General features: G+C 40.1%; 1 protein-coding gene across 20 annotated transcripts in view; it reads right to left on the reverse strand.

Annotated features, from left to right (window-relative positions):
- The window catches only part of COBL (cordon-bleu WH2 repeat protein), a 174,596-nt gene that overhangs the window by 113,547 nt on the left and 35,873 nt on the right, over positions 1-25,176 (reverse strand). For 14 of the 20 annotated variants that reach the window (XM_068936152.1, XM_068936146.1, XM_068936148.1 and 11 more), the window contains one exon: positions 3,288-3,494. In XM_068936152.1, coding sequence (XP_068792253.1) covers positions 3,288-3,487 — 200 coding nt within the window. In that variant the 5' untranslated portion in view covers positions 3,488-3,494. Of the gene's footprint in view, positions 1-3,287; positions 3,495-5,668; positions 5,743-17,421; positions 17,499-25,176 lie in introns of those variants that run through there. The other 6 variants (XM_068936159.1, XM_068936158.1, XM_068936151.1 and 3 more) reach the window with 3 other exon arrangements.

Genomic DNA, 25,176 nt, shown 5'->3' on the forward strand with positions numbered 1-25,176 from the left:
ACTAGATGTTTACTTCTCAGTATCATTGTACTTTGTAGCTTTCCAGTCTACAATGTCAAAACAATGCAAAAATATCAAAATAACTGTGCTTTAAGCCAGATATGGAGATTTTAGACAGTTCAACGCCATAAAAATTTCAAATGCTTTGGGAATTTTTTGGTTTGTATTCCACATTCCTGAAAACGTGTACAGTGTTAACGTACAGAAAATTTTATTCTTCTGTTGGTGAGACAGAACAGCAGTTCACAGGAGTTCTTTTTACAGACTGATTGCATGAATACATGGCTCATTAGAGTTGTTTTTATTTAACTTGTTAAAAATAGTTTATCTCCTTCCTCGTTTACCATAATCTCCTACCTCCTAGAGCAGGCTATAGGTGATTGACATTTACCACTAACCCTCCATTCCAATTGCTGGATCCAGCATGGAGGGAGAGTGCTTACTACCTATGTTAGGCACTCGTGACACTCAGATTAGGAGATTAGACTCCTTAGGAACTTAATTACTGCCTAAATCAGGGGCACAGATCCCTCATAAAGTTACTGGAGAAAAGTGGATATCCCCACAGAACAACTGAGAGAACATTTAGGTTGTTCAGAGTGCTTAAAATAGATGATATACATAAACCATAGACAGCTCTGGGGGGTTATTTTTGACAACTTTTTCAGATTTGGTCCACAAGCTAAAGATTACAATAAGTAAAGCACTCCGTCTCAGTGTATGTGATAGTAACGCTAGTGGTAATAAGTACCTGTGAGACTCAGACAGATTATTAACTGTAAAGGGATTTTTTTTTTCCTCCTGTAACTTGTGTGTTCTTCAAAAAGGTCACATCAATCCACTGCTCTTGTTGTGCTCTTGCGGGGGGGGGGGGGGGGGGGTTGGAAGGAAAAGACAATCTTCTAACTATATGGCAATGATGTATCTCCCTATACAAAACGGGTGGAGGGGGAGCAGCTTCTGCATGCCCCAGGATGCTCGTATTCGCCAATGAAATATCTACGTTCTTTGGGTTTTAAGGATCAACAGTTCTTCACGTTCTTCTTTCTAGGCTGGCTCTATTCCTTCTCTCATTAAGTGTGCATCTCTCTCATTAAAAAATAAAATTTGTCATTGAATACACAATTTCAGAGCTCTGATAAAAGCACTCCTTTCCTTTAAGACCTTTAACATCACTCTGGCTTTGGGACTGACCCATAGAAGTTAGTAGCTGCACTACAGCCTCCTGAGAGCTGCTAAGCGAACACAAGAAAAGTACAGAACAATGAAGTACCAGCCACTACGGGCTGTTGTATACATATCCCCTCAGCCATAAAATATACTCCTTCAAGAGAGACTAGTAGATCAAATCACGATGAATAATTTTACCACAATACAGGCTTCTACTACTGAAAGCCCCAAATATAAAATAAACACAGGCCCTGATTTATCAACAGGCACCTGTGTCCTCCTAATCTGCTGTTATCACTTTCTATAATCTGTTGACTGCTACTGACCATTCACACAGTTGCTCACTAACAGCTGTATTGACAGTAACCAAAGAAAAAACTCTTCCAAATTCTTCCTCAAAGTAATATGAATAGACCAGTTTTCTTCTTTCAAAGCAGTTCTCATCATAAGGAGGTGAAGGAGGAGCTCCCTCTGTGAAGAAAATTTGTCTCAAAATTATCTTTCCAATACAATTACCCCTTCATTGTACCAGGTGACAGGGAGAACCTTTCTCTATTCCCAAGCAAATGATGACACACTTTTATATAGCTAAGGTCTCCCTAACACCAACAGATGTTTTGCTACCTATGCAAACACAACAGATTTGTGAAGGCAGGATCTCTGGATTTTATGAATCGTCCTTCTTACCAACTCCCTCCTCAGCACGACCCCAGACAGTCACACTGTCAGGACTGGCGTTTGCCAGCAGCCCTTGTTTTCACTGCACCTGAACCTCTCTGCGTTAGGAGATGTAAAACAACTTAAGACTAGCTCAGTGGCCCTACACGGAAAACATGGATCCATGCACGTGTAAGGGTCATCCGTGGGAAGAACAATGACGCAATAGCTGCCAATTCCTCCTTTCCACATAAAGGGTCCCTCACACATGGCTCTCAGGACTCTCTAGTATGACAGCTACCCAAAACACAGAGAAGCATAACTGAGACACTCCATCAGTGTGGAGAGGGAGAGATTAATACCAGTAAGTATTACATAGAATCGCAGAATGGCTGAGGTTGGAAGGGACCTCTGGAGATCACCTAGTCCAATCCCCCTGCAGAAGCAGGGGCCTCTGGAGCATATTCCTCAGGACCGTGTCCAAACGGCTTCTGAATATCTCCAGGGAAGGAGACTCCACAAACTCTTGGGGCAACCTGCTCCAGTGCTCTGTCACCCTCACAGAAAAGAAGTTTTTCCTCACGTTCAGATGAAACTGCCCGTGTTTCAGTTTGTGCCTGTTGCCTCTTGTCCTGTCGCTGGGCACCACGGAGAAGAGGCTGGCCTCATCCTCTTGACACCTTCCCTTCAGATACTCATACACATTGATGAGATTCCCCCCCCCCCCCAGTCTTCTCTTCTCCAGGCTGAACAGGCCCAGCTCCCTCAGCCTTTCCTTGTATGAGAGATGCTGCAGTCCCTTCACCATCTTTGTAGCCCTCCACTGGGCTCTCTCCAGTAGCGCCATGTCTCTCTTGTACTGGGGAGCCCAGAACTGGACACAGGACTCCAGGTGAGGCCTCACCAGGGCTGAGGAGAGGGGCAGGATCACCTCCCTCCACCTGCTGGCAACACTGCCTAATGCAGCCCAGGAGACCATTGGCCTTCTTGGCCACAAGGGCACACTGCTGGCTCATGCTTAACTTGTCCACCAGGAGGACTCCCAGGTCCTTCTCTGCAGAGCTGCTTTCCAGCAAGTCAACCCCCAGCCTGTACTGCTGCATGGGATTATTTCTCCCTAGGTGCAGGACCCTGCACTTGCCCTTGTTGAACTTCAGGAGCACCCTCTCTGCCCAGCTCTCCAGCTTGTCCAGGTCCCTCTGAATGGCAGCACAGTCTTCTGCTGTGTCAGCCACTCCCCCCAGTTTAGTATCATCAGCAAACTTGCTGAGGGTGCACTCTATCCCTTCGTCCAAGTCATTGATGAATAAGTTAAACAATACTGAGCCCAGCTTTGATCCATGGGGGACACCGCTAGATACAGGCTTCCAACTAGACTCTGTATCACTGATCACAAGTATGTATGGAAACGTAATGTAATGGAAAAAACTCCTGAACAAGGGAGCTAATCAATGCCTTACCTTCCTTGTACTGTGCTCTTCTGCTCAATCCCACCAGGTAAAATGACTGTGAAGTCCACCAATCTGTTAATCATGTTCTCCTTCATGCTCACAAGGCTCTGATCAGAAATTGCAGCTATCTCTGCAGGTGGCTTCTGCTCACTGTGAATTCTACTTGCTGCAGAAGGTTGATTTGGTGGAGGAGGAGCTCGAGCTTTCATCCTTCTCCTTAAGAAACAAAGGCAAAAAGAAAATTAACAATTTATTGTGAAAGGAAGTGTAAGATGTTATTAAAAAAATACATTCCCTTCAAACATAATAAAAGCATAATATAAAGCATAATATAAAAAAATCCTGTAATGCAAGCCATTTTTCTTTTTATGCAACTTTTCAATACTGTTGCATTTTATTTTTACCTCTTCCTCTCTTAGAGCAGTAATTTTTTACTGGTGCACTCGCTCCCACTGCCTGCTTTCCATGCCCCATGGGATGAATCAGTTCCACAATTAAAATATGAAATAATCATTATTTTGTTGAGTAAGAAGTATGCTGCCATGAAAAGACACCCAGAAATACTGGGTCCAGTCCAGATATGACTCAAGATAGATTTATATTTCCATAAATGAACGTTCTGCCCAAGTCAAACCTGCAGGAGTGGAGCTAGGTTGAGGCTTCATTCAGCTACATTTGGGTTCCACAGCATTATGTACTTGAAATACTGTCTCTTCCTCTGCTCTGAAGCAGTATTAGTTTTGGCTCATCATACTTCATAGGGAAACATCAAGAAAAGGTCAAATATGAATGATACCACTTCTTACCACAGTACATTAAGAGCGCATAGCCCTTTGCAGATACTCTGAAGAGAACTCATTTTCCAGGAGGCTACACATGCGATGAGCTACATACAGAAAAGCTGAATAAACTTGCAAACAACGTACTTTATAGAGACAAAACACCAACACAAACTCAAAGTTTTACTCCGCTAGCAAACAGCCACATAGATAAGCAACACAGGCATGCTGTTCCACATCTGAAGAGCTGGCTTCGCACCAACCACATGTTTAAGAGGATTCATTTTGATGATTAATATCCCAGTGACCTCTTCTGACTGGATTCAAGCCTACTTTAAGTCAGATTTTAGTATAATATAGATGGAAAAAGCAGTAAAATATTTTTTGAGGATATACAAAGAAATATTATCTAGGCTTACTGCCTGAATTTTTTAATATGCCTGTTTTTAGGGTACACAAAGAGAATAATTACTTTTTTTTTTTTTTTTTTACACTGCAAAGAACATACAGAGGCTGAAAAGCAATAACATAGAAAAATGACACTAACTCTCCAAAAAAGGTAACAATGAATAAAACCTGCAAAATGTAGTCATTGAGTCAAACAACGGCAAAACTGTGCTCAAAAAAAAAAATAATTTTTTTTCACTGAACACTATCAATACCAAAGCAGCTCTTCACCAGTTAAAAGAGCTGTATTCTCACCAATGAAAAGACTAAACAGACAGTCTGAATTTCCAAAGTGTCAGGCAGACAGCAAAATGAGAACTTCATCACATAAAACAGTTGGGAAATGATTCAGCTCCTCCATGCTATCTAATTAGCACTTGACCAGTAATTTCTGTGACATGTTTCAGCTTGTGAAAAATCACTACAATGCCTCGAAATTGCACGTTTCAGTGAGAACTCATGAAGACATTATACGATCAGCTCTGATGCAGATACTTCCTTTCCATTTCTATGTTTATAACAGATATCATAGTCTACTAATATGCAGGGAGAACTACTGCCATACTTACTAGCATATGGCAACTTTTATTCTACAGGAATACTTCCCCCACTATTCACTTTTTATGCTATAGATGGTCAATGAGTCATGCAGTCATCAGCCACTAACTTGTAGCTTCTACTCTCCTCCCTGCAGAGGTGATGATAAAAAGTTCAAGGCTGTATTGTTCACCAAATTAGCTTCGCTTTCTGTATATCCCTGAACAGAACAGAACTCCTGATTTATTTATCTATGAAGAAAAAAAAAAAGAAGAAAAAAAAAACAGGATTCTTCTTATGCTCAGATCCCTCTGCCCTTTAAGGCAAAGGTAACTTTCACCAGATACCTTTGATATCAAGGGCTTGGTCCCTTGGCAATTAGTAGTTTGGTCAGAGCTCTGCACTACACCAGTTTAGGTTCATTTAATGTAGAGTCTGGTTCTTCCCAAGCTTATTTGCTCTTTAGCCAGTCGTTTGGGCAAAGGTGGTATTTGTAGCAAATAGTGAGGGATATGGTAGCTTAATATGAATCTGTATCGTGCCAAAGGAGTCTCTTAAATACAGTCAGCTCAACAACCGTGCAGTGTAACCAATGAAAGATTTCAGATCAATTTATGAATTACCTACCTAATTCTCACCCTTTGTGACAGCAACTGCATCAATATAAGTAGCTATATGGATTCATATACAAATATGTTTCTCAAATGAAACCTAAAAATAAAAAATAAAAAAAAAGCAGCTTTCCTGTAAGGTTGAGGAAAATCTCTGATACAGTGCTATTGACAGAGAAAAGTAACCAAAGAGGGCAGGAGTAAAAGGAGAAAGCAAGTGTCCTGAACCTTGCAGAACTAGTTTTTATTATGATTTACTTGAAAATGCAAATTCCAGGTCTCAAAGCCAACAGAGAGGGGAAAGGCGGCAATGGTAACAGAATAAGCATGAGACTGAAAATCACTGAAACTGAAGAGACTTCATATTTCAAGGGAGAAGGAGAGAACAACTGAGACTGAAGCCCATAGAGGAGCTGGAAGTGGACTGAGAGCATGCTAAATGCATGTTTGTTCCCCAGCAATAATATAAAGCAGCGTCTGATTTTCCGAAGGGAAGGAACAGACAAACAAGGCCAGGCACCTTAATGCCAATTTACAACACTAAAAATGGTAGTATCATTTTTATTTGGCTACTTTTAAAATATTCTTTATCAACCACAGAAGTGACTGCAAACTTGTGCAAAATTCTTCAGTGAAAGAAAAAAGTAAAAATAATTAAAAAAAAAACAATCAGGCATCATAAAGGATAGGGTATATGCTGACTGGTGATGTTTACTTTACATCCATAAAATGCGAAACAACGTGTACTGCTTTTAGCATGACACAGTCATGGCCTCTTAAAATACTATAAATCTCCTTTTCTTTTGTTCAAAAAAGGACAGTGCAGGTCTGTTTCCTTCACAGTAGCTAGAAAAAGGAGAGGGAAAGACATTCCTACATAATCTCTTTAACTCGGCAACAATTCAGGTGACCTTACATGAACTTTTCCACAACAGTGACTATGTATTCTCTTGAAATACCGCAATTGCTTTAAATGTCTGGTTTTCAACATTTTCCCAACTGAAAGATCTTGGAAACAATTTTAATGGAAGCAGATCCCTTTAAAGTTCACATTTGTTGAGTGATACATAGCATAGGTTTTGCTTTCTTAGTCAACTTTCTGAAACTTCTCAGTAGTAGAAAGTAGATCCCAGGGGCACGTGAAACACAGCCTGAAAACCACAACTCTAGCTCTGTCCTGGACCTGCAAGTACTGCTGTTTTCTGAATGTCTCCAGCAACTGCAGTCAGAACACGCTGAGAAGTCTGTTAGCAATATTGCATACAAGTCAGAAAAAATATTCAGCTTTCTCTATCACAGCTATGATGATCATAAAGGACAAAACAAAAGCACTCCACAACAAGAGTTAATTTAAAGAGTCTATTTAAATAATACACAAAGTGTGTGATTTGAAAGGCTTTGTTTTAAACACAGTTACTTTCCATGCCATAACCACAACTTAACATACTAAAAGCGTTCCATACCATCCTTTGACACAGGATGAATTTAAACTAAGTTTAGTTTAACAGCAAGATTTTTTCCACGTACATCTTTGCCTGTGATTGGTATTGAGAAACCTGTTAATCCCTTACCTGCTGTTAGTCTGCTGACGAAGTTACAAGCAAGAACACTTAGAACCTCTATGATCTGATCAAGGTTACGTGAGACTGCTTCAGTCCCACCCTTAATATCAAACCAAGTAAAAACAAGTGGTTGATTCAAATACACAGACACAGAGTGGATTTTACTAAAGATTGAAATACTTCATCTCATTGTATTCCAAGCTAAAAAAAAAAAAAAAAAAAAAAAAAGCATATCACCATGAGATAATCAGGCAAAATACATAAATAACCTACCAGCATTGTTGCCAATCTCAGGATCAAGCTTCTCAAAGCAGAAAAGGAAAAACAAGCAAGCAAGCAAACCCAGTAACGAGACCAGGTTTTCTGGAGTTCAGCAAGTAGAAGAGCGGAAATGAAGAATAAGTTTTACCAGACTAAGGAACTTTACAAGAAGGTAGCACAAGCCCTTTGGACCTATGCTTTATTACTATATAACTGCAATGCAATAGGATGCGACCTTGGCTTTATAATCCCATCCTGAGAAAACAGGACCTGCCTTTCAAGCAGAAGTGGTCCTGGGACTGCCACCCTCATGGGCAGTGACATGCAGGGAGACTGCCTTTCTTCAGATAAGGTCTAAGACATAGAAACCTGAAGTGACACTATGCATTTCTGCCATGCTCAAAAATGTCCTGCGACCCCCTCTGTCCTGTAAGACAAAGGTGAGACTTGGCCCCTTGGATATAAATAATTTAGGAAGAGCTCCACACTGCCCTGGTTTAGGTTCAATATAGAATCTGATCCTTCCCATGCTTACTATCCCTCTAAATACTCATTTGAAAAAAAATTCATGCCAGCCAAATTACAGGCAGCATTCATTTTCGATACGGTGAACTAGTAGCACAGGACCTCCAACCCAGAAAACTCAACTGCAATATTGCCAAGGTAGAAGGTTGAAAGAGCTGCAGAGGCTTTCTTGGTCACCATCACGTGCATGCCCTGTGCTAATTAGGAGGAATAAACCAACATGAGAGCGTTCTGGGATGGGCCCAGTACACAAATACTGCGTCCTGTGTGTGGAAAACAGGAGCCAATGAAGTAAATGCTCTTGATATGCAGATGACTGCACTCCTACAGTCTTCCAAGGGGAAATACATGTGCGCTACAGATTGAGAAAAGAGCAAATGAATACATTCCAACACACAAAAACTCTAGCAACTTGCACAGCAAAGCTAGAAAGCCAGCCATGAGGTAGACCTTGTACTCTCAATAGACAGACAATATGGTAGGACCTCCTGTCTAGTAATGTCTAGAAAGCAAATCAGATACCCTTTAAAGAACATTTCTCTTTCGCTCTTCTTTGCTCACGGTAAAGCAAAGAAAATCCGGACCACAGATTGGGAGAATAGAGGTCCTCTACAACAGAGCGAATAGTATGCCAAGTTTACTTTTCCTAGAGTAAAATTCTTCCAACCTCTAGATATAGAGGTCTAGAAAAATTATAATGCAACTGAAATCTAAAGGAAACAAATATATTAGAATAAAACTAAAGCCATATCAAGAATTCTGAAAGACAGTCAGAAAATGAAAGGAATCTCTCCATGACGTAGAATAGAAACCAGCAAGAAGATGAGCACATCATGGAAATGTTTGTAACTGCCACACAGGTTCATCAAGATAGCCTGACAAAACAAGTCGAGGTCTATTCCACTTTGCCATCCGTAACCTTTAAAATCGACCGATTTAGTCTTTGGTTTGCTCTTTATTTGGAGAAAAAGAGCAAGCAAAGATTTTCAACTTTACTTAGTCTAGCACAGGCAAAATTCACTGTCCTATTGCAAGTATGTGCAATACAGGTAACTTTTGACCTTTAAATGTCTTATACACGGTAAACAAATGACAAATCTAAAATATATGACTTTTCCATATAGTAACTTATTTCCAGTATTATTTTACAACATTTCCTCTTTATAGCATTACAAAAATGTTACATCTGTTGAACAGATGAAGTCTTCAGTACAGAGCAATATCTGATCAATTACTCCCATGTAATTTTTGTTTAAACACTGTCTTCAGTGTGAATTCCCTGACTATTAAGGCATATAATTCTTTTATGCTTTTCTTATTTGAAATATTTATTTCAATTTCACATTACTTTCAAAAGATCACTCCATTCCTAAGGAAGGATCACACTGACAGCTCTGATGAAAATAATTCCCTTACAGGCGTGATAAAGTCACCCAAAATAAAGAAATAACAATTTGTTTTTGGCAAAGAAATTAAAGTCATTTAATTATATTTTTTGATCTTCTGTTTGATTCTACTGATGAGAAACCCTACAGCCTTCTGCATTTTAAGAACAGTTTTAATGCCAGAAGGAAAAAAAAATATCCAAGAGTGAGTTGAGTGAGTGTTTTTGTAGAGGAGGAAGCAGGGATGGAAGTAAATGACCGTGCTTGCCCATGGGTGAAATTAAGGACCCTCCCCCCGCAACTGAGCTGAGATTATGCACAGTCTAATGAAAGAATTAAAGTTCTTAGCATTGTAGCCGTGATTTTAAACCTTTCACAAACTTTAGCAATCAAGTTATTAAAAACAAAACCCCTGCACTTCAGTGAGCCTTTCCCAGGCTCAGACGTGCATGTCAATAAACTCACTGTTCTAAATTTACTGTCAGGGACACCTCCTCAAATCTGACCAATTTCAGTGAAGGTCTGAGATGCATCCTAACACAAGGTAGCGATCTGGGCTGCTGCTTGTAAAATATTATACAACTGTTGAATAAGAGAACTGGATTCCACTTGGCCAGGAATCAGGCTGCTGCACTGATACTATTTAGCTGAATGAATGAGGAGTCATCATTTGACAGGAATGCCAAATGATTTGTTACTGTACAGCTGGTGTCCTCAAATACATGTTTTTAGGCACCACCCACACTTTTGATTAAGCACGCACGTGTTCCATGCGTGCGTCATCTTTCAATGAGAGCCTAATCCTCTGTCACTGAGGAGATCCCTCAAAATTTAGTATGAAGAAGTGCACACATCGTTTCATGAATATATATATATATTTTTAGGGCCAGAAGAAACCATTAAATCACCAATCGGACTTCCTATATTGCACAGGCTGTGTAATTTCACCTTGCTTACACTTTACTGGATCCTCGCTTATAGTGAAAGCCAGGACGGAGCTACACTTGAAGTGAGCTTTAACTGATCAAGGAAAAATATTGCATCTTATAAACGCTTTTACACCCATTAACCACCGTCATAGTAGAGAGTCTAACAGACCTTCCTGTATCAGTTCCCAAAACAAAATAAAACATGCAGACAAGCCCTAAAGAATGACTTTTTAAAAGCAGCCAAATCCCAGGATTTGGGTAGATGCCCGCTGTAGTTAATGAAAACACTGCCTGAATAAGCACGGCAAGGTCTGGCCTAATAGCTATTACATATATAGGACTTTTGAGCTACCACCCACATATTCAGCGTGTGGCACCGACCACACTATGAGCTGGTGCCATCATGTGCAATTCCATCGGTTTTGCATTAGTACAGAGGCTTGAAATGGGAAAGCAGCTAATGTTAATTAATTATTTGCCTCATCTACTGAAATAAGTGTTGAAGAAAAACGTCCTTCTGGTTAAAGGTAAGACAGCATAGATGACTTACTCTGTTTCGGCATGTTAAATTCCTGTGATTTAACTTGTAGCACTATTGCATCTCTGTGTCAGAAATATACCAACAGCTGCAACTCTTTAGCTTGGGAAACCCAACCAAAACAAAACAAAACATAGTCTAAGTCAGGTAACAAGTCTCACCTTAGTAAAATATTTTTCTAGAAAAACAAAAGTTGCCACGATGACACTAGGCAAGGATAGCAGAACCTTGCTCCTTTGACAGTGACATCTGCCAGAGTAGAAAAGAGTCAGATAAAAGAAAAAAAAAACTGATAAAGGCAATACAAATATAGGTGTTAGGATGCAAATGCTTAGCCACTAGCACATGAGCTAAGACTACCCACTAGTTTCACACTGACAGTATCAAAAGATTGTCAGGCAATGGCTGTTAAAGCGACCTGCAGTGGAACCAGCAAAGAATTAGTGCAAAGCGTTCAACTACAAGTCCCTCTAAGCCATCCAATCCCATTCTGCACTTCAATGATATTTTTGACTTCTTCTCACTTGTTTGCCCCCAGTTTCCAAGCACCAAGCTATTGGCATCACTCCATTCCAAGTAAAAGAAAAAAAAAATAAAGCACTTTGGGAAATACCACATTGCTTTTGCTCATCTGAAATATTATCTGGTTCCTTCAGCTGTGACTAACATCAGGCTGTTTAGCAAGGGTATGCTTAAATAGAGAAGAAAAAAAAGATAACAGCTATTTTTGTGTTATTGATGTTTAAGTACAATAGTGTTGGTTAACGCAGGAGAAAAAAAGAAACAAAACACGCAAGCCCATGCTAATATCCCAAAAGTCTGTAAAGCAACATCCAGAATAGTGCCGCCTGCACTGTTTTTGCCAAGTCCAGCTGCCGCTGCATTATGTTCCCTTCTCAGTGCTCGGAAATCTCCTCTGAGATGATTTAAGGGCATGCAGTTTACCAGACAGGAGGCTACAACTATGCAGGTAGCTACTGCGCAGTGAGTTTGCTGCAGATGACAAATCCTGTGGCTGAGCCATGAAAACCATGGGATTAAAATACCATTAGCTGGTGAGACAGCTTGTGAGATTTCTCTGCATTACTGACGAATTTGTAGGCAGGTTCACATTGGCTAGCTGGATTCTTACTAACCGTGCTCACCTGCGGGAAAACACTGGCATGAAGAAAAGGCCACAGCACTTCCAAGCGTGCTGGAAGCACCACTGGCGCTGCGCCCTCTAAATGTGCTGGGAAAGAATACGTCCTTTGGATATGCTCTGCTACACTGATCAGCCCCCCTTGCACGGACACTGCAACTCGCGTCCCGTTGTCTGTGCCTGGTGCCCCAAGTCCATGCTGAACTCAAAAGCAAAACTCCAAGTCTGGAAATGTAAGTTACTAGTACAACCAAACACCACCAACAGGTTTTATTAACACACACTAATTATTTACTATCATTTACTAATTATTTACTAGTACAACCAAACACCACCAGCAGGTTTTATTAACACATAGTAATTAGTTTAGTTTTTAAATTACGTTTACTGTTAGCTAACCAATGCAAAGCAACGAGAAGATAATTTGTTTCTAGAGGGGGCCAAAGACTAAAGATATGCTTATGCAAGCCTGAGGCTAGCTCAGAAATATTCACGCTGTACTTTATGCCCTCTAAAGTTACAATTGCTGCGCAGATCTCAGCATGGTTGTCCTTTTTTAATCTGCTCTTATCAATAAACAATTACTTTTAATAAGGTTATTTAAATAAAATAAAAATTTATTACCTAGCAGCACTGATTTATAGACTTTGTTGTGGTGACTAGTACTATTAGTGAAGAGATAACTTTAAGGTGCATTTGCAATTCATTGCTGATTAGACGTATCCTGGACTGCGCTCTACCTTTGAGCCCACAGACTTTTTATATCACTGTCTTCTATAGAGAATCACTCTTCAGAGGCTTGAAGGCTCTGCAGATTAGGGCCCTACTGCTCTAAAGTGCTTTCTTTATGCTCTGTTTGCAAGAGATACAGAAGACAGAAGAGTTTGGAAAGAAATAGAGGAAAAACAACATATATAGCCAATGAAATTCTGCTGTGATTTACTGTGCTGGCTAATTCCTAGTTTTAAAATACACTTACAAGCTAGTGGGCACTTTTGAGGGGGGTGGAGGAGACGCTGCTGAGATTGCTATAGAAGAGTGTTCCTACTGATGCTTGCTTTACCTGGAAACACATTTCACGTGTCCATCTCATGTACAGATGGAGAAGAATTATGTTTAGAAATATTAACTGCTTAAATGAGAGCATCTAATAGTAAACATTAACACATATTACCATGAGCTGGCAGATTGCCATGTCTCATTGGAGGAGAATGCTCTAGAAGTACGCTACCAAAGCTCGTTTCACCCTTAGCGGAACGGATCCTGAAAAAAACATTCTGGCAATGGAAACAGAGGGAATTTAATTATTTGCAGAATTAAACCTGTCTGCTGTTTCACCTATTTCTTTGACAAAGGTTTCAATTCATCCATCTAGAAGTGGTGGCAAGATCACAGCTACTTCAGAAATCCCACATGCCCTAATGCACCAAAGAATATGGCACAGACACCTTTTCACTCTGGCTTGGATACCCTTTAACTCAGCTCAGTCCTAGAACACCTCTTGGATACAAAAGAGCTTCCCAAAATATTAGTTATGTATTTCTAGGAACTCAGGGGAAACGAAATGAATCAGCAGGTAGCTATGAATTTACAGGTTACAAGACATAAGTTATTTCTGCTTTTACTCAAAACCAGAGTCAATATCTTCCTCAGGCTAGATGGTCCCGGCAGCAGACAGACAGGCATGCCTGCCGGGCTTTGCCTACCCAACTCATTTCCTTACCAGCACTGAGCTGCTGATACACTGAGGATAAAAAGGTAGACACAATTTACTAACTTCAGATGGCATAGTCCAGAACACCACAGACAGGAATCTACCTTTTATTTATTTATTTATTTTAAAAAAATCCTCACAGTTACTCCATAAATCCTAGCTCTGCAGAAGTCTACGTGTCACAGAAGAAGCCAACATCTGAGCTCTAGGGCTAAGAAGTTTTTCTTCAGAGCTGGAACAGCTCCTGTGTAGTCAGGGTATGTTTTACATTCGCTTGCAGAGATACAAAAATCAGAGATGCCAGGATATTCCTTGCCCTTTTAATCATCTTTTTAATTAGCATTTATAATTTACTCTTAATTCATACTCCCGCAAGGAGTAAAGACATTATATACATCCGTATATTAAAAAATGTTAATAAAGCAAATATGCAGCATCAATGAGGTAAGGAAATATCCAACTTCAGTACAGTAGTCATACTGTTGTCAGAGCCCGTAATTATGGGATGCCACAGTTGCTTTTATCAGGAAATTCCACCACCTCATCTGATTTTCTATGTGTTTTCCTAGTGCTGATTTGCTTAATTAACTGTCTTATGAAAAAAATAAAGTATATATTCTGCTTTCAGTTTTAAGATATTCTGGTCTTTCTAAATGGCCCAGGAATCGAGTATTTCTTAACTGTGGAACTGAAATTTGAGGATTTTTATCAAGAGCAAATCAAACTTCATTATGAAGTAAGAAATCCTATTTCAGCATTGCACTAGAGTTAAAGGACCTACATTAATAAAAAAAATTAAACTTTGATGAAAAAGAAAGCAGGAAATGTAAAGTTAACACACAATATTCTCCTTCTTCACACAGATAAACACACTTATAACACCAACTAGCTCGTAAGTAGGGCTCTGTGGTTTGATCTTGAATGATCAAGTAAGAGCAGAAATGTTTTAATGATTTTTAAATGTAAGCAAAAACCGTTCAGTTAATTTCCATTTAAAATCATGTTTAACGCACCCTGCAGGCATATGTGGTACTTAATGGATTTTAAATCTCACAAAACAAATAGGGATGTTGTATCAACCTAAGCATTTAAAAGCCTTATGAAGAATAAATAAAAGTACACTAGGAAGAAAATATTGATAAGTCAAAGCACAGGAATGTCAACACACTGGGAGAATATCAAATCAAGAAGAGAAGCAGCCAAATATCCTCCCCTCCATATCGGAGGCATTCAGTTCAGAGTCTATTATTCTAAATGTTTTGCTGATCTAAGGCACTGATGCAGAACATAGGAGAGAGACAAGAGTCTGGACCACTATGAACCTTAGAGAGTTTATAAATAAACTTACTTATGGAGCAAGACTAAGATCTTATCGTTCCCAGCAGCCAACTGTCAGCCATGGGAATGGTGCTATATGTTAAAACTGAGAAACACTATCAGGAGAGCAGAGAGATCTTAACATTTAGGAACTTTAAACAATATTCAGAAATAACTTAATACAAACATGCTTGAGGCCGCTCTGTGAGCACTGATGGGTCACCACAGTGGTGACCGCAAAATAGTGTAGAGGTACCTGAGCTAGCTTCAAACTCATCACAGCCTGCAAAACCCACACAAGAAGCAGTATATATTAGACCTCCTTATGAAATGGACTACTATAATTAAACTAAAAATGACACAAGGCACACAAACCTCACATGCAAACACCAAAAAATAAGGTAATTTGGAATTGGTCTTTTAACCCAGAGAAAAGATTTACACCTGCTTGTCAGAAAGAAACAAATAGCAACGCTAATGAAGTCTGATTTCCTTCAGCTTTCTGTCTTGTTGCAACTGATTTTGATTTCAGAAAAAGGTGATAAATCTGACCGAAGCTTTTCTCAAAAGTGGCACACTTGAAGTCTGTCTTCAACTCAGATTCATGCTGCAGCTGTCCTCTGAGCCGGGTGGTCACAGGCTCTCTCCTCTCTACCCAGCGCCAACTCTCATGAGATTTACTACGCTTCTCTTTCCCTCTGTCAATTAAACTAAAATCAAACCCATGGCTGAAATAAGGGTGTCTATCTTTTCTGATAGCTGCCACCTGGGAGCACCGAATGAAAACAGAAGAGGGAACGGATTAATTAGAGTTTCCTCCTTCTCATAACTGATAAAAACCGAGAGACACATCCCGGACTCAGTGAAGCCAATAGGAGTTTTGCCACTGACCTTGGAGAAAGCCAAGTTTCCAGCCTGGCAGGACTTCAGCAGAGCTCGGTTTCACCTCCATGTTGACAGCACCACTTGCTATTTCCCCCAGCCTGCACACAGCTTTCACACATGAGGACAAAGCACAACACCTGCAGCCTGGCACAAGCGACCAGCTTGGGGACACCGACAGCACCTGCACAGCACTGCCCCAGGCATCCAACTCATCTGCCTTTTTACCTGCAAAGGCATATTTCTGTGTTCTTGCTACATTTTATCAAATAGCTAAAAGTAACTAGCATATCTAAGGAAAAAGAAAAAAAAGCAACCAGAAACCAACAAAAAATCCACAACCCCCAAATCAAACCCTACTCATCAATAAGAAAGGCAAGCACAGCCTATTTGCATGCATTACCATCCCTGACTGTATCGTTTCCGATTCTAAAATCGGACAGAGAGGTCAAGGAAATCTGAGGACAGAGCTGCCACACCACCACCTCTTTGGTCGCCTCCTCTGAAATAGGAAGGTCAGTGGCATAGTGATAATTGGTGAAATTACCAGCATACAGAGAGAGGTTTTCGGGCCAAGGCCTAACAGTTGCTCACTTGACAGATGTTGGCGTCGTTATTTCCAAAGAGAGATGAGGACACTCAACCACTAACAGAACTCACCTCCTCCCTGGAATTTATTGGACTTTCCTGGCCAGGAAAATCCTGGATCCACCTTACAGAGCAAAGCTCCTCTAAACGCTTCTCTTCTGTTGAGCTTAACACAAACTGAACACAAGGCAGGAGAATGAGAGAGTTAAATCAACCAAAACAAAAGCGAAAGGACTTCCCTTCCTGCCTCCGTCAGAGGTGTTCCCCATCGAATACAGAAACCCAGATAGCATAAAGGATAATAGAAGATTTAAAGACAGTTTCCAAAAGTTAAAACTGGCCTTAGCAAATAGTAGAGCTCCAGCACTTTTGACAGATCCTGTGCAACACATGCTGCCTTCTATTGTGGAACTTAAACAATTTTCGCGACTACCTTAAACAAAAGTAATAACCTCCAACATATAATCTTGTTTATAGTGTCATTTGTGAGTATCTTGCTTGAAAAAGCATAGTCCTGAGCACAGGCACGCACAAAAGCTTTTTCCCCTCTCCCATCTCATTTCGTAGACAAAATACAGCAAGTAATCACTGTTTCATATAAATCAAGCAGACTTCTTTCCCACAAAATTCTACTTTCAAAAGCCTTTTGAATTCAGAAAGAACATGTCATTCACATCTGATGTGAAGGTCATGTCAAGTAGTTAGGTTAGTTAAATGTTATGCCATTAAAAGAGCTCCAGTTCAAGATTCTAGCAGCACCCAATCTTAGTCCAACACATCACGTAAAATCTTATACTCTGTGGCCTAACACAGTCTCACGACCGATCCCAAAGCGCTGCTGCTCTGAGGCTCATGTATTAGCAGAATTAAATAAAACCAGTAGTAGTGCTCACTGTGCAAAGTTAGATTTCGTTTTCAGTTTCTTACCAGCACCAAAAGAGCAAACTGCCTCCTCTCCAGGCTACCCAGTTAATTCAGGCAGGCCAGAGAACATACACCTAATCGTAGGCACACATGTTTACCATGAATCATTAACCCAGTCCTGCGGCAGGCAGATAAGGAATAACCAGCCTTAGCTCCACTGACCACTCATTAACCTGAGCTGCTGAATCAGTGCTGGGCTGAACGGGAAAGTGGGGATTAATCACAGCCAGCCTACGATGAAGGAGTCGGGCAGGAATTTGGATGGATATGGGCACTGGGATCACAAGGTTTCCTTCCACCTACTGCTCAGCACTGAGTCGTAGGTCTAAATCTAGTCCCGAGGAAATGACAGCGACCCCGTTCAGGTTACGGCTGTGAGCTAATCCCACCCTGCCCCTCAGGAGGAACGCAGCTGAACGAGCTCTGACGACTCGCACCGATGTGCGACGGCTTTCACGTTTTGTTGCCTTGCCCTCCCACGGGAGGGAAAGCCTCCCGCAGCCGGAGGCCTTGGCTGTGCACACTGTAACCACAAAGAGACCGGGCACGCTTCTTGCCTTCGCTGGAACACGCAAAGGCTGCATCCCCCTTGCCCAAATCATACTGCACATGTCTTTACTGCAGTATGAACGCTACCAGGCTACATGTCATCGTTTCTACTGGTGAGTCAGGAATCATATATGAGAAGTAGTATTAAATATTATATGAATTGCATGCATTTCTTAGACTAAGCTATTTCTGAGCAGCACTGCTTTATTTTCTACGCAACTTCTGATACAATACTCCTCAGCTGTACTTCAAAAAAAGAAACGGTTCGACACATTCACTGATAAAAGGCATGAGCAAAACGGGCCAACCACTCCTTGTTGCGACACAGAAAGATGCCACTAAATGTTATTGGCAAAAAAAGACTGCTTCCAACCCAGAACGCAGCTACTCGTTCTTCTCTGCAGAAGTCCAAATTCACAAAATCAGGGAGTGGGATCAGCCAGCAAAGGGCTGTGTTCAGTTAACTGCTAGGCCAAGCTTTTCTTCTCCCACATTGACCTAGTAAGTCATTACATGCCAAAAACATTACCATGCAGTACAGAAGACATAAGAGATCTACAGCCACCTGTGTGTCATCACGGCCCACATTCAGAACTAGGAAAGAAATACCGGAGCATTAATGAACCACTGACTCATCTGCTGACAATACTACCAACAGCAAATCCTCATGAGAGGATTTGCTGTTTTGGACCCAGCAGCTAGTTTGCTGGGCCCAGAGGCAGGGCAACCAGAGTGCACAGAAACTTTTGGCAAGCTTGTGTCTGAAAAACAGTTTCCTGCTATCAAACATTATGTATTCTGTGCATTTTACATGAGGCAGCAGAAGAATACCTGGAAGCAGGTGCCTCCTAATGCATACTGACACAGGCATGAGCTTGACATAAGCAGTAATATGAAAAGTTTAACCCTGAGCAAAACAAACACACTTATGCAAAGTAACATTTGCAAGTAACATGACTTCTCCATGGGTCGACCTTATTCCAATTATCCTGACCATACTCCTATTAAAAGCTAAATAAGTTTTATCACAGACTTCCTTGGTCATATGATTCGGTCCAGCAAGCTGGAGTAAGAGAAAAATGACAATTTCATTTCACTGCTGCTTCTTCCATCAAAATAAATAATGAATTAATAGTTTAATCTTTCACTGAATACCTGGCATGTTGATAGTCTTGGCAAATAACAACCAAATTAAACATATATGAATGGTGTCACATAACAAGTCTAACCACTTATTTTTAAACTTGGAAGAGTCTGAACAATTGAAAATATCTGGGTTGGGCTTACAGTAATTCCACACACCCTTTTCATGCACTCAGTATGCATAGCTAGTAGTAATACGTGGCATCGAAATGTAGCTAGTAGTAATATATGGCATTGAAAAGAGATAAGAAATCTAAAATGGAAACATAAAAAAAAGAAAAGCTCCTTCCTATGTTCATGATATTAATAAGAAAATAGTGTGTAACATACTATTGTTTTTAATTTCCGCTGCAGGAAAGAACGGGACAGACTTAAGCCTGGGAAGAACTTCGGTATGCAATACTAATATTTATGTAAAGAATTAGAGAGGGCATGAAACAAACTTTACAAAAATGGAACACACATAAAAATAAAACAAACAGCCCAACCTTAACCTCACTTAGCAGTCACTCCCTTGAACGAGCAAACTTCTGCTCATGAAGAAGTGGTGTCAAGCAGACAAGAAAAGTGGGCTTTTGCGTTACATACGTATAAAAAGAGAATTTCTGTCAGTCCCATAGACATCTTTACTGCTGAAAAAAGAAAAAAAAGTTAAGAAAATCTTATTCTGGCTCCCTTCGGTATTATTTAACAAGTAACTTCTATAGCTAGTTAATTTAATTGCTTTGCAGTTCCTACTTCAGTCAATCTGGAAACCAAAAAAAAAAAAAAAAAGGAAAGAAAACACACCGGCAAAAAGGAAAAAAAAAGCAAACCAGGCTACATATTTCCAAGTATTTTGGTAGAAATTCTCCTTAGGTAAACCACTCTTTTGGGGGGGGGGGGGGGGAGATGTATTTAAACATCATATAGACAGGCTTGCATGGCTAACTAGAAATAAGAATCTTTCTCTCCATATTCCCAGAGCCCAGCTAACAGCAACCAGATTTGCTTCTAATGGTCCCATACCAGTATTCTCTCAATTCAGTTCTCAGAGGACAGTCACGCTACATAAGCTATCACTAGTGTTAATAATTAGCATCATTGACTACAATGAACAAGAAGACACTGGGAAGAAGCACAACTCCCTTGTCATTTGGTTTCTCCAAACAATTTTGCTTGGGAGCCAGCAGCTGAGGCACAAGGACAGGCTGCGGGTCCATGAGGTCCATTTGTTTCTCTGCTACAGGCTCCGTCAGTAACCTGGGCAGATCTCACCATCTCTTTGAGCCCATCCAGCTTCTCCTCCTGTGGGGCAAAGTTCTTACCAGGCAATATATATTAAAGCAAGCTGCTTGGACACTGTGGAAGTGGGGAGCTGAGGAAGACATGACTGAGATGAGGCAAGAGACAAGTTTTCTTGATTGCATGTCCAGTGAGCTACTAATTGGCCAAACTATAGCTACTAAGCTGCGTAAGACTCTCAAGCAGTTTAAGCATCAGTACTGCTGCAAGTAGGTTTATTCTAGATAACTCAACCCTCTTGCTGCAACAGCACCTGAAGTCAACATCGGCAGATCATACTAAATCCCAGGTTCGTGCCCAGCCTGAGAATGCTGCATGGTAAAAGTAACGTGACTCTTACAGCCAGTTCCTCTCTCACCTGTGGCACAGGTGTTATGCACTTTATGAAACTATGAAGGCTTAGGAAAATCTTCACCTGCGGCACACAACAAGGTGGACAGGTTCTTGCTTCCAAGCCTACTGCTGCTGGAGCACACACTGCCTCCTCTGGCAAGAGGACTTGTATCTTATGTCTTGTCCTGCAGCTTTGCTGGCAGTATAAGTAATCAATCATCATCAACGTGGCATCTCTAATCACTCCAAGGAAAATAAACTTTATTTCATTTTTGCCCTGATTTTTTCCTGACTCATTGAAACCTAGCACACTGGTGATATACGAGTGTTTTATCTCAGAAAATAAATGATCAGATGTGAATATCTTCAGATCAACTTGTGTCACAGTTTGAAAGTCTACCATTCAAACAAGCAACGCCTTTTTCTGGAATTTAAATGAACTTGCAAAACTTCCATGAATGTAGAAATAAAGCAACATCCCAGGCACCAGTAAATGCATAAAACAGCAAGTTTATAAACAGTAGCTTCATAAAGCCAACTCAAAGGAATGCTACTTCCACATCAAACACTCAAGTAAGGTAACTGCAACTTCCTCTTGCAAGTAACAGTGCAGGATGCAGCAGCAGCTCTGGATGACAGCAGACAGACTTGGTAGAGCATTCAAAATACCAAACTCATAACCATATTTTTATTTCACGTTGTTATTACACAACTTACCTTGCTATTGAATACTGTAAAATAATGACTGCAAGTATTAAGATATCAGCTTCTCATACAGGTAAGTCAGCAGTAATAGTCTCAAAACAAGGAGTCAGACTGTGATAGTCCTACTCAGGTTAGGACTTTCAGAATATCACGTTGTTTTAGAAAAGCTACTTGTACCTTAATATACCTGCCACTGTCAGCAAGGCATCTGCGCTGCTGCAACCATTCACCTGCTCACAAACTTGCAGTTTTCTGAGAGTCAGAAGAGAGCTACAGTGGGTTGAATCCAGCTTTCTGGAGTTCAGGAGAGATGCCTGTTCACTTGAGATGTCCATCCATTTGTAAAATGGGTATATAAAACCTCACAGAGTAATACGTGCCTATTTAGATGATTCATTTTCTTTTTAACCTTGTGGCTATTTTCAGAGCTTTAAGACTCATTATATTTCTCGTGGGAGGGAAGAAAAGGGGGGCGGGGGAAAGGTATTCATTCCTATTACCACTTACCTCTACATATTGGTAAGTATTTTTAGTGAATCTACAACACACTCAGGTTTTTAACCACAATTCCAAATCAGACCATCTACATGGACAAAAATGTGACCAGTAATACAAACGTGCCACTTGGGGGAGCTCTCCTAACCTCCAAACCTCTAATCGGAACACATCAATATATATTTTAAACTAAGATTTACCTGCTGGCTGGAGCTGTTAATTCTTTCCTGCATCCCACATTATTCAGGCATTTCAAGTGGGACATTCAGGCTCATATCTTTTTAAACCCTATAATTAGCCACTGCATTCTTGTGATATGATGCAAAAAAAAAATACAAGAGCTAAAAGAGGAATCCCCTTTCCTTTGATAAAGCTGCGCAAATCATGCTGTCATTCACTTGGATGAATCAAAAGGCCAGTAAGCATCACTATTAACTATGCTATGCAGAGAGAGGGGAGAGAAAAAGAACAAAAGAAACGAAAAGGAGAAAAAAAAGGACAGTTTAGTTGATTTCGTAACAACCCTTACAGAAATAAAATTTATAAGAGGTTAAATCCCCAGGTAAGTAAGCTAGCATAGTCCATTACTTCAGTAGAATAACCCTAACTTACCACTGAAATAATCTATTCTTGGTCTCTATTTAACAGATACATCCTATTCCCAAACTTCATTTTTGAGAGAAATTTTTATCGAAACTTACCGAAATTGAAGACTTTAATTTTTCTCAATTTCAAAAAAATAAAATTATTAAAGGAAATTATGCATAATGTATGGAGATCTAAAGCTGTTTCCAGATGATGTTACAGCAACCGAACTAAAAGACTTTCTACAGTTAAAAATATATACAGGAATAATAGCTATGAAACATATTCATAGCATTTTATTACTTAGAGAATGGAAAAAAGTGGGTTTTTTTAATGATCATATTCTGATCTTACAGCAAACCAAATAAATAACAACAGCATTTTTTCCTTTCTAAGACTTAGTAGCCTGTGATAAATTAGTAGTACCGGGGCTTCCTAAAATGAATCATGTCTTTATGATGAAAGGCATCAGGAGGAAAAGTAAGAGAATAAGAAAGACATATTAGCACAAACTGGAAAGAGGAGGAAAAAATGAACTAGCAGGGACAAAAGCAACAAAAAGGAAAAAAAGAGACAGAAGAGACAGCTGCGTACAACTTTATCCTGTCTCTTGTCACCCACGACTAAGAAGTTATGCTTAAAAAGAACAGTGAAATACTATAAAACTAGAAAACTGATAAAGTGATGAAAAATCCTAAATCCCGGTGGGAAACAAGCAACAACAGGAAACATTAGCTTTACAATGAAAGTGTTCAGTCTTTTCTGTTCTGTAGTACAAGTGCATCACTCTCACTTATAATGCACTACTTCTATTAGTTACCTGTGTCCTAATGAGGAGTAGTATTTTACATTTTGAGCACAACTTGCAGCCACTAATAAAGGCAGGCCAGCTATCCCTTTCTGTTGAGATGGAAATTGAGAAGAAAAGTGGGAAGCCAGGTGCCCTCTCCCTCCAAAATCAAGAGCATTTCAGAAGAAGAGCATAAGAGAAAGAATTTGGTGCATGAACTACCAGATTTTGTTGTTTTGCCCACATAGGAGGATTAAGAGTTGGGTTTTTTTGAGCTTTACCTCCTTAGTATTCTCATTAGCTAATACCACAAAATCCATCATTCTGCAACTTCTCCCTTAATTTAAAGCAACTCATTTCTACATTTTGAATTATTTTTTAAGAACGGAAATGATGCTCTATGCAGAGTTAATTGAATGACTGTCAAAGTGCCATGCTTTCAAGCTGAAAAGACTCTGCAGAGAAACCCAGTAATGCCAGATACCCAGTGTATCTGTTCTTTTTTTTCCAGTAATCTGCTGAAAGCTAATCTTCAATATCACAAGTAAGCCACTGTGTACAACAAAGACGACCACTGTCTGTACTACTGCTGCATATACAATAACTATTCTACAGGATCCAATTTTGGAGCAAGAAGGAAAAGCGGAAACAGTGATTTACAGCCAATATAATGGGATTATGCATCATGGGGAACGTTCATTTGATGCTACTGAGAGTAAGAAATTGATGAGTAAACAAATTGTTTAAACCCTTCAACTACTTTCTAGCTCTTAACCATTAGTATTTTTTCGGAGAGTTCTCACTGAAAGAAAAATCCTTAATACTGCATTAGGCATACTCATTCTACAGTTAGCTCCACCTAGGAACTGAATAATAGGTTACTGCGCAAGATTTCAAATATTGTCAGTATACACATGGCAGAAGACCTGTATGAAATACTCCCTTAAGAAATGAAAAGATAAACACCTGCTGCAGTATGAGTGTGCACGTATGTATATCATATTCATTCTGAGCCATTACCAGACACTGATACAACAGTTCAATGTGTCTTTACATCCATGTAATTTCTAGTCCTGGGTAGATGATGCAGTGAACAGATGCCCACAACTCCAGACAGCTAGTAAGCAAATTTCCTGAAGCAGTGCTTTTTCACCTCAAGCCACTCATCTCCGGTTCTAGAGGAAAAGAGAAGATGAACTAAGGCTATTTAAGAATTATACAGGGACATCCTAGCAGTGTCAATGGTTGAACTGAAGTCAACATTATAATGCATGATTTCCCATTATCTCTCCATCTGATGTTAAATACTATCACAGAAAAGTGACTGAACATTGAACTTTGAATAAAAGCTTCAACAGAGGAAAAAAATATACCTGTCACTAATTTCTGTATTTAAGGATAACCTGAAACAAGCTGTTCTTTCCTACTTATTCCTACTAGATCTTGCGTGAAACAAAAGCTTAAAAACTGCACTAGTAGAGGAGCTACAAGGCGGATTAGTAGAAGCAGAGAGATCAGACTTCTATACGAGACTAGAGATACGCTCTCAGAAGCTGCAGCAGAGATGCAGATCAGTACCTGATACGCTCAAATGCAAGATGAATTTAATCTGAATCCAATCTGTAGCTTGAATGCTGCAGAACCCTGCTGGCATGCTGCAATATTAGCTCAAAAAGGTAATAATTTGATGTCTAGCAGTAAGAGCCAGGGTTCTTTTGGCTGCTGTACTGCACGTTCACCAAGGAAGAACGCAGCAGGTGAAGAGTATGTCCCGCTCTGAACAGTAACGTACAGCAACGCAAGGATACCCTGCTCGCAATGAATTAAGAGGTGAGCTACAACGGAGAGCTACAGAGGAATCCCATTGAAGTATG

The sequence above is a fragment of the Struthio camelus genome, chromosome 2 (assembly GCF_040807025.1).
Source record: "Struthio camelus isolate bStrCam1 chromosome 2, bStrCam1.hap1, whole genome shotgun sequence".
NCBI classification, from domain to species: Eukaryota; Metazoa; Chordata; class Aves; order Struthioniformes; family Struthionidae; genus Struthio; species Struthio camelus.